Source organism: Benincasa hispida, chromosome 1 (assembly GCF_027475165.1).
Source record: "Benincasa hispida cultivar pf3 chromosome 1, pf3_genome.v1.1, whole genome shotgun sequence".
Lineage (NCBI taxonomy): Eukaryota > Viridiplantae > Streptophyta > Magnoliopsida > Cucurbitales > Cucurbitaceae > Benincasa > Benincasa hispida.
Genome location: NC_143478.1, coordinates 69,619,619 through 69,633,377, shown reverse-complemented (window position 1 = coordinate 69,633,377; position 13,759 = coordinate 69,619,619). Strand labels below are relative to the sequence as shown.

Below are 13,759 nucleotides of genomic sequence, written 5' to 3'. Positions count from 1 at the left end.
TCTTAATTTATTGGATTTAGAGTTTCATACAATTTATGATATCAATAACAAGTATATTGATAATAGAAAATGTTTATCATTTTACAAACTGCGATTTTTAAGATATAAAACCCAACAGCCAGAAGGATAATATGTTGTTGCTAGGGCATATGGAGAGGCACTTAAGCTTGCAAATCCAGGTACCATATTTGAGGTTGAAGTAGAAGATAGACAATACTTTAAGTACGTCTTCATGGCACTTGGTCCGTGTATCAGGGGTTTTCTAAACTGCATCTGCCCAGTAATCGTTGTTGATGGGACCCATTTGCATGAGAAATACAAAGGTATGTTGTTAATAACAACGTGTATTGATGGAAATAACAACATATATCCTATAGCCTTCAGTATTGTAGATGGTGAGAATGATGCATCACGGACTTGGTTCATGACTCATTTGAAGGCTTCAATAGGAGATGTTCTGAATCTAGTGATTATATCAGATCGTCACATCTCAATTGCAAAGGCGGTTGCAAGGATATTCCCTGATGCATTTCATGCCCTGTGTATATACCATATTCAGAACAATTTGGTGGACATATTCAAGAATAAGGACATAATCCCACATTTCTACCTAGCGGCGAAAGCATATAGAATGTCTAAATTTCAAATATATTGGGCTAAGCTCCATCAATATCTTGGTGTGACGACCTATCTTGAGGAGGTTGGATTGCAACGGTGGGCAAAGGTTGATCAAGTCCATTGTAGATATGACAAGATGGCGACAAATATAGTAGAATGCCTCAATGGAGTGTTGAAAGATGCCCGAGAACTACCAATAACAAAGCTATTAGAGCATATTCGCGAGTGACTACAAGGTTGGTTCTATATCCGACGTACAGACTCAATGGCATGCACAAACATTGTAACTGATTATGCAATGAGTATTCTTAAGGAATCAGAATTGATGTCTAGAACATATTGTGTTTCTTTGGTGGATATGCATATAATTAATGTGGACGATGGATATTTGGGGGGGTTGGTTGATCTTCGTTCACGAACATGTACGTGTATGGAGTTTAATTACCTCGAGATCCCATGCAATATCTGCAGCGACCCTAAGAAACATTAATGTTCAAACATTATGTGCAAAGTTGTTTACAGTTGAGTGTGTGCTTGCTACTTTCGTCGAACTAATCTTCCCAATCGGACACAGTCAAGAATGGGTTGGAGATTTTGAATCAATTCTACCACCACAAAAGGTAGTAAGTGTAGGTCGACGTCAAACCGTCAAGATACTTTCAATTGGAGAGGAGCCACGACAAATACACAGGTGTACACGATGTGGTCAGACAGGACATAACAAGAAAACGTGCAGACAAACGTTGATAACACCTGGCACTGGCCCATCTAGACTAAACAATATGTAATTTTCGCTTTGCTTTAATTTTTCTGTACAACACCAATTATATTCTGTACAACACTAATTATTCTGTACAAATTTACACTATATAATATGTAATTTTAGCACCAATTATATTCTGCACAACAGCAATTGTACTGTACAATATGTAATTTTAGCACAAATTTATCTAAACGATCGCTTAGTTATTTATTTGCTTAGTTAAATGTACAACACCACTTGTATTCTACAAATTTAACACAAATTTATATAAACGAAAACTAAACGATCGCGTAACAGTTAGCTAAACTATCGCTTAGTATTATCTAAATGATTGCTTAGTATTATCTAAACGATCGCATAACAAAACCTAAATGATCGCTTAGTATTATCTAAATGATCGCATAACAAAACCTAAGTGATCGCTTAGTATTAGCCAAACAATCGCTTTATACATTAGTACACGATCGCGTAATGGATATCTAAACGATCGCGTAATAGTTAGCTAAACGATCACTTAATATTAGCTAAACGATCGCTTAACAAAACCTAAACGACCGCTTAGTATTATCTAAATGATCGCTTAACAAAACCTAAACAATCGCTTAGTATTATCTAAACGATCGCATAACAAAATCTAACCAATCGCTTAGTATTAGCCAAACGATCGCTTTATAAATTAGTACACGATCGCGTAATGGATATCTAAATGATTGCGTAACAGTTTGCTAAACGATCGCTTAGTATAAGCTAAACGATCACTTAGTATTCTCTAAACGATCGTTTAATAAAAACTATAGTGGATAGCTAAACGACCGCTTAGTATTCTCTACACGATCGCTTAATAAAAACGATGTGGATAGTAAACGATTGCTTAGTCTCTCTTCAATCGCTTAGTAATATCTATCCGATCGCTTAATAATATCTAAATGCTCACTTAAAGTATTCGTAGAGATGCGTTCACTGTACGGCCTGAATGCGTTTGAAAAACTAGTGGTACTTTTGAAATTTTGCATGGCGAAAAGGTCTACAATAGAAAAGCTTGTTGGTAAAAAGTTTTTGGATTTCGGATCATTTTGTGTAATTTTCCGACGGTTTGAGGTTCCTTTCCCTTTCCTGCCGTTTCCACTTTCCCAATCGCTATAGAAAGCCGAGAGAGAGAGAACGATGTTTCATTGGTTCAATTGCTGGCCTTCTCAATTCAAAGAGAGAAACATCGTCTTCACCGTCTCCGATTTCATTACTGCCGGCGATTTTCTTGTCGCAAAATGCTCTTGGTCTTGGTATTCTTGCGTTTCTTATATGTTTTCCCTACAACTTCTTACGAACACCGTGATTCTGTTAATGCTATTATAGTTTCTTTTTTCAACGAAACTTTCTGAACATCGTGGTTCATTCGATTTTTAGGGAATCTGATGATTTGATCAAACAGAAGTAGTATTTACCATCTAACAAACAGTTTTTTATTTTAAGAAATGGTCAGTTGGATGATCCTTTTTGCTGTTCTATCCATTTCGGTCAAACTGGGTGATGTTCCCAATTTAATGGTTTTGAATCGCACTTAAAGTATTTAAAGATCAGAAGTTTTGTATTAGGGTTATACTTGCGATTAGCCTCGCTAATTGATGACAAAATGTAGTTATCTTGTGTTATAGTATTTTCTTTAATTCTTCAAGGATCAACAGAAACCCACATTGTTGTTACTAAAACTGAAATACTTCCCAGTAAGTTGCATCCACACTAGCCAAGAACTCATTATTGGTTGCTAGATTGTTCCGTTTCATTCGAATTAGCAAGAACCTTTTCTTTTCTTAACGTGACTGGAGTTAGAGATGATGAAATAGAAGACTATTAATTCATCTTAACTTGAATTCTTAGTAGAACAGTAAAATTTGAAGATGTTTTTTTTTTTCTGAAGAAAAACAATATTAGATAGAGAGTGGCCACTAATCTTGTGCTTCTTTTCAGTTCCTTGTCTGCGAAGGGCTCTCTCTTATGAAGAAGAATATGTGATTGCTGGTAGTGATGGTGAGGATGATGATTGGCTCCTTATTCATGGGGATCCAAGTGGTCTACTACATAAATTTAACATATTTCACATCTATGCTGTTTTCTTCTAATTTTTCCATCTTAAATACATTTTTAAATTGTCGTTCTATTTTTTTTTCCTTCCATAAACAGAGTCTAAGGATGGAGATAACTTGCTTTCAACCAAAAAATTGCTGGAACTGGACACGAATAATCCTATTACGGTAATTCATTCATACTTTGGCGTTGACAAAAATCCATATATGGAAAAATCTATCAAATTCCATCCTGTAAGTTTGTAATTGCAATGCAACCATTGATATGCAAGGGATGCTTATTAAGTATCTGAGATTGTCATCTAAATATGTATACACAGGCAGCTCAGGAATCAACTCATCTTGTAGTCCATGATTCTGAAGATAGCATATGCCCAAGAACTTATGACATAAGCATCACGTGAGATAATTTTTTAATGTCTTAGGTCCTTTTTCGATAATTAATTGTATACTTTACTGGACATTATACTATTGTAGAAGAATCTGTTCTATATGATAACCTCTTGTCATATTCACAGTATTAGTCAGAGGGTTCATCTGAAGAAGTTTTTATATGGTGTCTGTTGATCTGACCATCTCCTGTTGTTCCAGGTATGACAATGATCTTCAAACCTTCCATTTTTCACTGGATATCAGAAGGTTTGCACTTAAATCTGTCAGGGTTTTGGTGTGTATTACTAAAATTCAATGGTTCTGATAGTTTGGTGGCTTGTACTCAAGTCTATTAGGAACTCTTAGGGGCTGTTTAGGCTCCCAACTTAAAGTTGGTGGGGTGGGCTATTATAACCTACTCAATGTTTGGGACTCCAAATCTTTCTTTATTACAGTGTCTACTATTTCCTACCCATCCTCTCTCTCCCTCTTTGTTGCATAGATTATTGATTATAACCAACTCTGCACTCCAAACACTCCCTTAAGATTCTAATCCTAAGAAGTCATGGAATATATATATAAACACGGTAAGGATAAACACACAATATTCTCTTAACCGTTCGCAGAAGCTATCCCCAATAAAAGAGTTTTAAATAAGGATAGCCATTCTTACTATACCTTCGTCCCATGTTAGATTTTATCACAGTTATCCTTCACTATCAATATTCCTTTTACACATTTTGGCCATAATTTCAGTTTACTTTCCTCCTTTATGATAAATATAATACACAGTTGTGGAAAGAAAATTATTTTGTAGGTGATTACATTTAGAACATTCAATATTTTGGCCATCTGATTATAAATACTTGTGCATAGTTGATGAAATGTTTATTTGTGTTCTTAAATATGCAAGTTAATTGCGAACTACATGTTACCATGCTTTCTCATTTTTTTAGTCATTTCTTTTGTTAATGTATTTTGGCAGGATGGGATGCCCTTGCAACCAGAACTAATTCTTGAAGATGTCAGGAAGAATCATGCAGGCAAAGCAGTAAGATAGAGCTGGCAACAGTTCTGTAGTTTCATAAACCACACTTGAGGCTGATTAGTATTGTGATAGGAATGGTATTAGAGGGATATTAAAGGTATAAAAGTAATTAGTTAAAGAGTTTGTTAGGCTTTTTGGTTATAAATAGAGTAAGTAGGAAGGAAGGGAGGTAGACAATATTTTGGAGTATGAATTAGGGTTTAGAGTATCTTAAGATTGGGAGGGTCCAAGTACCTCAAACACTTGATTTATCTTGTAATTCTGTTATCGTTTATCTTTTAATATATTTGGGTTCTATCATATTTACCTCCAATTTTCCGCTGTTTGGATTAGATTCAAACTGTGACTACTGGCAGAGCGTTTTCTTTTTAACATATGTTCATAACCCGAAAAGATAACATAGAAAGAGTTTTTCAATACTGGACTCCAATTAACATAGGAGGGAGAAGTTGAGCAAATAAATAAGACAAGATTGATCTTACCAAACAAAACCCATCCACCTAGCTAAATTCCACACATCCCAATGTTTTCCTTTTTCCACCCAAATCTTTCATAAGACTTGCTTTGGTAGCTACAAAATAGAGGATCTTTGTTGTTGGTTGTCAGCCGTATGTACACTATCCAAGAACAGAGAAAAACCTCTTCAAATTGGCATTGCTCAAAAAGATAGAACAAGAAAGCAAATACGGATATCTAGTGTTTCCACAAAAGAACTCTATTGTAAATTGTAATCTAATCTCAATATGCAGGTAAATATTGAAGACCATCCTTACTTGCCTGGGAAACATGCATCTGTACATCCAAAAATTCTTGGAGCTGCAGTGAAGAAAATGGTCGAATACCAGATGTCGCATTGGAATGTGCCTGAAGTCAAGAAGAAATTTCACCTTCTCTCTACCTTGCTCAATTATATTTGGCCATTTTTTTTTCTCCTGTTATCTGATTTATTGATTTTGAACTCTGTAGCCATCAATTTAAGCCAGCCCATCTATCTTACAAACCGATACTTATAAGAAAACTGAAGAAGGCGTTAGAATTGAAAGGATATGTTAATTTTATTATACTTTTGCAGGTTCCTTTCTCTATTTCTGGAATTCGTTGCTTCGGTATTTCCAACCATTAAATATGATTGCAAAATGAACTTTGATTTGGAGAGCAGCAGTGACTAATAAAGGTAAATGCAGGAATTTGGAAGTTTAAAAAGGATTACTCCGGTATAGAACTTCATGGTCCTGTTTGATAACCATTTGATTTTTTATTTTTGTTTTTGAAAATTAAACCTATAGACATTATTTCGGTTGAAAAATAGGATTATTGACGTAGGGGTATTTATGTAATTTTGTAGGCCCCTAGGGTTTCTTACTGTCTATTTATATGTTCCTCTGTATTTTGTGTATCTGAAAATAATAAGAAAAAGACTATATCGTGGTTTTTTCTTCTTGTTCTAGAGTTTTCCACGTAAATTGTGTGTTGTTTCTCTTCTCCTTTTTCATCATGGTATTAGAGTAAGGCGAGGAAACCTTAGCTGCCATAGATGAGAATCAACCACAGTCATCTTCATCGGTCTCCGTGGGAATTGATGGATCCACAAGTGTCGACATTACAACGACCATTCAAGAAGCCGTCGAACGTTATCTCCAAGCTGTACTGCCTCAATTGATTTCAGCCGTAAGCCCAGGTACGATCGTTTCTATCCAGCAGTCGTGTGAAGGAACCTCTGCTGGTTCATCCCAGATTGGAGCAGCTGTCGATCCCTTTGCCGGTTCATCCCAGATTGGAGCAGCCACCGATTGACGCCAGCCCGAGCTCGATAATAGTCGGTGAACGTAGCTCCCTCCCGCGCCGACGATGGTCGTCGAACAAAACCCACGAACCGGAGCTGCCCTCTTCCAGCGCAGCTGTCGGTGGTGACCATCCCAAACTCCGACCATCCACAGTCCTGGTTCGTAGTTGCTCCAGCCGAGGATCGAAGCACAGCTGACTTCCAGCTGTCTATGACAACCTCTTCTTTCCCTATACCAAATAGTAGTGGTGGGGCCCACGGTCTTAATGAAGTTCAACGTCGTTTCACCCATCTCTAACAGCAAATTGCAGGTGTTCAACAACAAATTGTAGACTTCGGAACAGTTCTTGGCACGAACCCACAGATTGTTCAATCTGAATTTTTTGCTAATCCGCCAATTTACTTCGGACATCCGGTAAATTCTCTCTGTTGTTCCTAACACAACTTGTTTGATTGGCTCAATGGGAAATTTTGTAGGGATCCTTGTTGGGGAAAAATTAAATGGCCAGAATTACTTCTCTTGATCCCAATCAATCAGAATGGCCTTGGAAGGACACCACAAATTTGGGTACTTGACAGGAGAGATATCAAAGTCAGTCCCAGGTGATCCTCAAGAACGCATCTGGAAAGGGGAAGATTCCTTACTTCGTTCCGTTCTTGTTAAGAATATGGAACCCCAGATCGGCAGACCGTTGTTATATGTTGCAACTGCCAAGGATACTTGGGAAGCTGCTTGAGATCTCTACTAAAAAAGACAGAATGCTTCTTGCTTGTACACACTTCACAAGCAGGTCCACGAGTGCAAACAAGGGACCATGAATGTTACTTCCTACTACAATAAACTATTTCTACTCTGGCAAGAAATGGACTTGTGTCGAGAAATTGTTTGGAATTGTGCTCAGTATGGGGCTCAGCACCTAAAACTTGTAGAAGCAGATCGTGTCTATGTGTTCCTGGCTGGATTAAACTCTAAGTTTGATGGTGTTTGAAGTCGAATTTTGGGCCAACGCCCAACTCCCCATCTCAGAGAGTGTGTTTAAAGATACGGTTAGAGGAGGTGATAACGGGCAGAAATGCATGTTATCATAGTGCTGAATCCTTAAACAATGTTGGATTGCGTTGATGAAATATGTTAAATTGCGTCCATTAAGCATAAATTCTATAATATTGCGGTCGCATGCGTCCAAAGCATTAGAGCAGTTGATCTTTATATTTTTGTGCAGAATAATGCGTTAACGCAATGCAAAGAATGCGATCATAGGAATACATTGGTCAAGCGCAACTTCACCGCAACGGTCGGGCAAGTATTTATGTGTTGAATTTGGCCACGTTCTTATAGATTATATATTGAAAACCCTAAATTGAATACAAAACAAGATTGAAGACGCAAGGGCAAACGTAAACCAAAATTAGGTGTCTTATTAAGAGAAATTCTTAAACCCTAAGAAATTGTGGTAGATGCGTATGGAAAGAACACCTTAAGCCAAAATGAGGTAAGCTTGCGTTGATGAGGGGAGAAGTAACTACTTGGCCATGTAGCCAAATAGGTGGTGTCAACACCATAGGAGGTTTGGACGCCTATAAATAGAGTCTTTGGGATTTCATTTTCAAATCACAAATCATAAAATTCGTAAAAAGAGGAGGAGAGTAGAGTGCATTGGACAGTGAGGGTAGGGGAGAATGCATCAACTTGAGACGAGGAGATCTCCCAATCTACTCGAGCATTTGATGTAATTCCAAAGCCATCTGAAAGATAATAGAGTCTAGTTTTCATGGTGAGGCTGCCGGAGAAGAAGCTCTAAGGAATTGGGCTAGAGAATAAGAAAAAGACAGATGGGTCGAGCTATCGGGTAAGCTGGGCCAGTCTTGATTTTTGGATGATTGTGGCTAAACCATGAAGAGTTATGAGCTAAGATTTTATGGTAAGTTTCTTGAGACATTTTAGAATAGTTTTGTAGAAGGAAGTATCTCAAAATAAAGTTTAGAACTATGAGTAATCTAAGCTGTAAGTTGGATCTGGATTCTAGGGGTAAAAAGGGAGCCCGAAGTAGAAAAGGGAACTATTAGAAAGGCTCCTAAGCAAATAAGGTGAGTGTTATAGCTTTGATAATTAACACATAATGTGAGTGTTATAGCTTTATAGTTTCGATATATCGTGAGTGTTATAGCTTTATAGTTTCGATATATCGTGAGTGTTATAGCGTTATAGTTTCGATATTTGTAAGTGTTATAGCTTTATAGTTTCAATATATCGTGAGTGTTAGGTTGCTTTGATAAATAAATGCATAGTAGGAGTGTTATTATAGTTTGGATACGTACTGTGATTGTCATATAACTTTGATATATTATGAGTATTATATAACTTTGGTACGTATGCTGAATGTTATACAACTTTAGTATATAAATGCATATTATGAGTATTTACTTAGCTTTATACTATGATATAAGATTATATGCATATGTAAATGCAAAATCCATGCTTTTGATGATAGGATGATTGCCATGATATTGTTTGTGTGTGACTATGGAAACTGAGATTATGCCTGGGATATAGTTAGCATGCTTAACAAAAGGTGCTTGGCGGAAAAAATAGTCGGCTTTGGTCGGTGGGAAATAATTGTCGGTGACGACCGATGGAAAATATAGTCAAGTACCTAAGCATGACTAGCGGGATAAATAAAAATAGGCAGTGTGCACATTGGCGGGAATTGGGGTTATAGGAAGGTTTCCATAGGTGATTGTATTGATTAATGATATGATATGCATACTACGTGTAGCATTTTAGAATAAAGGTTAATCATTGCATGAATAAATCCATGATCATGCATGGGTACACTGTGATTATTATTATGTGATTGATTTTTCCAAAATGATTATTTTCAAAGTGATTTCTGTCTTAAAAGAACCACTCACTGGGCTTAATAGCTCACACTCTTCAAAATGTTTTCTTAATCCCCCTCCCCTCCAGGTAGCAGAAGATGAGGAGTTCTAGGGTGCTGCTAAGCCTTATTCCCCAATTACACTTCGGGAGGGTTTTTACGGTTGTCGTTGTAAACTTTGTTGTTAAGTCCTTAAGTTGTATAAACGTTATATCACTGTCGTAATAAAAGATGGGCCTACTTAATCCGTTATAGTTTTTCTCTTTGACTTAATCATTTCTGTGTATAAGTTATAGTATGGTATCAGAGTTATTCCGCAAGAATCATTAGGCAGTAAGTGTCAGCTCAAGGGTTGATAACTGCTGTAGTCGCATCCCTCTCCCAGGCTAAGAAGGTAGTCAGTGTGCACATGGTATCAGAGTTATCCCTCTCCTAGGAACTCCTCATCTTCCGCTACCTGGGGGGGGGGGGGGGGATTAAGAAAACATTTTGAAGAGTGTGAGCTACTAAGTCCAGTGAGTGGTTCTTTTAAGATAGAAATCAATTTGAAAATCATCATTTTTGGGAAATCAATCACATGCCAACACTCGCATTATAACTCATGCACAGTCAAAGATATAATCATGCAACCAGTAATCTTTATCCCAAAAACTACACGTAGCATGCATATCATATCATCAATCAATACAATCATCTATGAGAACCTTCCTATAACCCCAATTCCCGCCAATGTGCACACTGACTATTTTTATTTATCCCGCTAGTCATGCTTAGGTACTCGACTATATTTCCTGCCGGTCGTCACCGACAATTATTTCCCGCCGACTGAAGCCGACTATTTTTCCCGCCAAGCACCTTTTGTTAAGCATGCTAACTATATCCCGGGCATAATCTCAGTTCCCATAGTCACGCACAAACAATATCATGACAATCATCATATCACCAAAACATGTAATTTGCACCTACTTATGCATTTGTTCCTATATCAACGTGTAGGATTAACTAAATATTCATAACATGCATTTATTAACAACCAGTGTAAATCTCCACAATATATTTTAATTAACATAATTTCACAGTACACCTCTATTTATTAAAATTGAAAACAGTTAGTGAGTGGCTAAAATGTTTTTAAGCTATTTTGGATTACAACATTTACAGAAAGCATATTTGCGAAAATAATTCTCATACCTACTAGTTTTACTAAGTGGTTTCCAAGCAAGTTTGAATTGTGGTTTGAACGCATGCCTACTATTGCAAAACTATCTACATATGTGTATGTATTTTATCCAGCATGCGTTACCCTCTTTAAAGCCACGTTGTATATATGGTATACTGTACATGCTTCAAAGAGAAAAGTTGTTTATAAATAGTTTTGGTAAAATGCGATGCCGAAGTACAAGGAGAAGGCATCCACCCAACTAGATACTGAAATACAAGAAGAAGGTATCTATTGGTACTGAAGTACATTGGAGAAGGTACCAAGCCAACGGGATACTGAAGTACGTTGGAGAAGGTATCCTAGTAGCTCGATACTGAAGTACAAGGAGAAGGTATCTGAGCAGTAGTACCTAATGTGGCCACAGGTGAATAAAGTCAGAGATTGAACAAAAGGGTTCTCTCTAGACTAGTAGTTGGTGTTGGGATTATTTTACCCGTTATAAAGTACTTGATTTGAGAAATTCTTTTACTGTTTTATGTTTAAAACAACTTTATATAATTTACGCTTGGAAAATATTTATGCTACAAATGTTTATATTTCAGATAAAACTATTTTCTGAAATTATGCATGAGAATTTACTATGTTTTCTCGGTCACTCAATGGGCGTAAGCTCACCCCGTTTTCAAATGTTTTGTTTTCCCCCACAAGTAGTTGTCAAATCCTCTGAAGATAGCTCTGCGTCTGCTCCGCCACTAAAGGACTACAATTGATAAGAAATCTCTCCCGTTGTTATGCTCTGGATCACACATTGTACTAGTTTCCCTGAAGATACTTGGCACATACTACTACAGTGTGTGATGTACAGTGTGTGATTGGGAAAGCGTCTGCTCTGATACCAAACTGTCACACCCCGCCCCAGACCACCCTCTTAGCCTAGAGAAAGGCGTGATTGCAGCAGTTACCAACGCTTGGGCTGACACTTACTGCTTAATAACTCTTGCGGAATAACTCTGATACCAATTATAATTCATATGAAATGGGACGTCTTTAGGCCCACAATTTATTAACTTAGAAACATAATATGTTTAGAGTCATTACAACACTAGATTTACAAGTCCCAAAGCCCACAAACTCTAGTCCCTATATGAACAATAACAACATGTGTACAATATTAACCGTAACCACCTAGCAAACGGTTACAAGTCTTTTAGTCCTTTAGTGGCGGCGCAGACGCAAAGCTATCTTCAGAGGATTTGACCGCTACCTGTGGGAGGGAAAAACAAAACATTTGAAAACGGGGTGAGCTTACGCCCAGTGAGTGACCGAGAAAACATAGTAAATTCTCATGCATAATTTCAGAAAATAGTTTTATCTGAAATATAAACTTTTACAGCATAAATATTTTTCAAGCGTAAATTATATAAAGCTGTTTTAAACATAAAACAGTAAAAGCATTTCTCAAATCAAGTACTTTATAACGGGTAAAATAATTCCAACACCAACTACTAGTCTAGAGAGAACCCTTTTGTTCAATCTCTAACTTTATTCACATGTGGCCACGTACTACTGCTCAGATATCTTCTCCTTGTACTTCAGTATCGAGCTACTAGGATACCCTCTCCAACGTACTTCAGTATCCCATTGGTTTGGTACCTTCTCCAACGTACTTCAGTACCAATAGATACCTTCTCCTTGTACTTCAGTATCTAGTTGGGTGGATGCCTTCTCCTTGTATTTCGGCATCGCATTTTACCAAAACTATTTATAAACAACTTTTCTCTTTAAAGCATGTATAGTATAACACATATACAATGTGGCTTTAAAGATGATAACGCATGTTAGATAAAATCAACATATGTAAATAGATTTTCAACAATATGCATGCGTTCAAACCACAATTCAAACTTACTTGGAAACCACTTTATAAAACTAGTAGGCATGAGAATTATTTTCGCAAACATGCTTTCTGTAAAATGTTTGTAATCAAAACAGTTTAAAAACATTTTAGTTAAAAACATTTTAGCCACTCACCTCGAATTCTTAGGAACTTTTCACTCTAGTAGCTCCTCGGGTCCCTTTTTCACCCTTAGAATCCAGATTCAATTTACAAATTAGATTACTCATAGTTCCAAACCTTATTTGAAAATACTTCCTTCTACAAACTTATTCTAAAATGTCTTAGGAATCTTACCCTAAACTTTCAGCTCAGAATTCTTTGTGGTTTGGCCGGAATCTCAAAATCTTCAAGACTGGCTCAGACTGATCCGACAGTCTGACCCTTCTGCCTTCTTCTCAACCTCCAGCCCAGTTCCTTTGAGTTTTTTTTCTCTCCAGGAGCCCTACTCTGAAAACTAGAGTTCTAGAGCTTTCAGATGGCTTTGGTATCACTCCAAACGCACGAGTAGATTGGAAAATCTCCTCGTCCAAAGTTGACACATTCCTCTAAACCCTCACCGCCCTTTACTTTCTCTACGAAATTTATGATTTTTGTGTGATTTGAAAATGAAATCCCAACTCCCTATTTATAGGCGTTCAAATTGCTCGTGGGATTGACAACACCTATTTGGTTTCATAGCCAAATCTTTAATCCTCCCTTTATCAACATAAGCTGACTTCACCTTAGTTCAATGTGTTCTTCCCAAACGCATCCAACACAATTTCTTAGGGTTTAAGAATTTCTCTTAATTGGACACCTAAATTTTAATTGACGTTTGCCCTTACGTCTTCAAGCTTTGTTTGTATTCAAATTAGGGTTTTTAAATGCATAATCCACCCAACGCATAGGCGAGGCGTGGGCGTGACGTTCACATCGGACAAAGCAAGGCTAACGCATAGGCACTCTCGCTCTTTCCGCTCTCGGCAGTATCGCTCTCTCCACTCTCGATAGTGTTGCTCTCTCCCACTTTCTCGCTCAAAATCTTGCTCTCTCCAAGTTTCTCTCCAACCTTCTCTTCTAGTTTCTCTTCAATCTTGACAGTGTCGCTCTCTCCAACTTTCTCTCCCATTTTCTCTCCAATCTCGCTCTCTCCCAGTTTCTATCCAACTTTTCTCTC

At 37.3% G+C, this 13,759-nt stretch overlaps 2 protein-coding genes and 1 long non-coding RNA gene across 3 annotated transcripts; all 3 read left to right on the top strand.

The window, feature by feature from the left end:
• Positions 1 to 232: 232 nt before the first annotated feature.
• LOC150038675 (protein FAR-RED ELONGATED HYPOCOTYL 3-like) lies at positions 233 to 847 on the top strand. Its single transcript, XM_090314098.1, has one exon. It carries the CDS (start codon positions 233 to 235, stop codon positions 845 to 847), a length of 615 nt encoding a protein of 204 aa, XP_090170224.1.
• Positions 848 to 883: 36 nt separating this feature from the next.
• On the top strand, positions 884 to 5,860 carry ATG3 (autophagy 3 (APG3)). The gene is made up of 8 exons (XM_090314096.1): positions 884 to 1,040; positions 3,347 to 3,448; positions 3,560 to 3,696; positions 3,783 to 3,862; positions 4,054 to 4,129; positions 4,820 to 4,885; positions 5,632 to 5,742; positions 5,849 to 5,860. The coding sequence occupies exons 1-8, from the start codon at positions 884 to 886 to the stop codon at positions 5,858 to 5,860; spliced, it is 741 nt and encodes a 246-aa protein (XP_090170222.1).
• A 59-nt stretch (positions 5,861 to 5,919) lies between these two features.
• On the top strand, positions 5,920 to 9,796 carry LOC150038674 (uncharacterized). Its single transcript, XR_016527678.1, has 2 exons — positions 5,920 to 6,056; positions 9,634 to 9,796. It is a non-coding gene; the product is annotated as an uncharacterized LOC150038674 (long non-coding RNA).
• Positions 9,797 to 13,759: the final 3,963 nt, after the last annotated feature.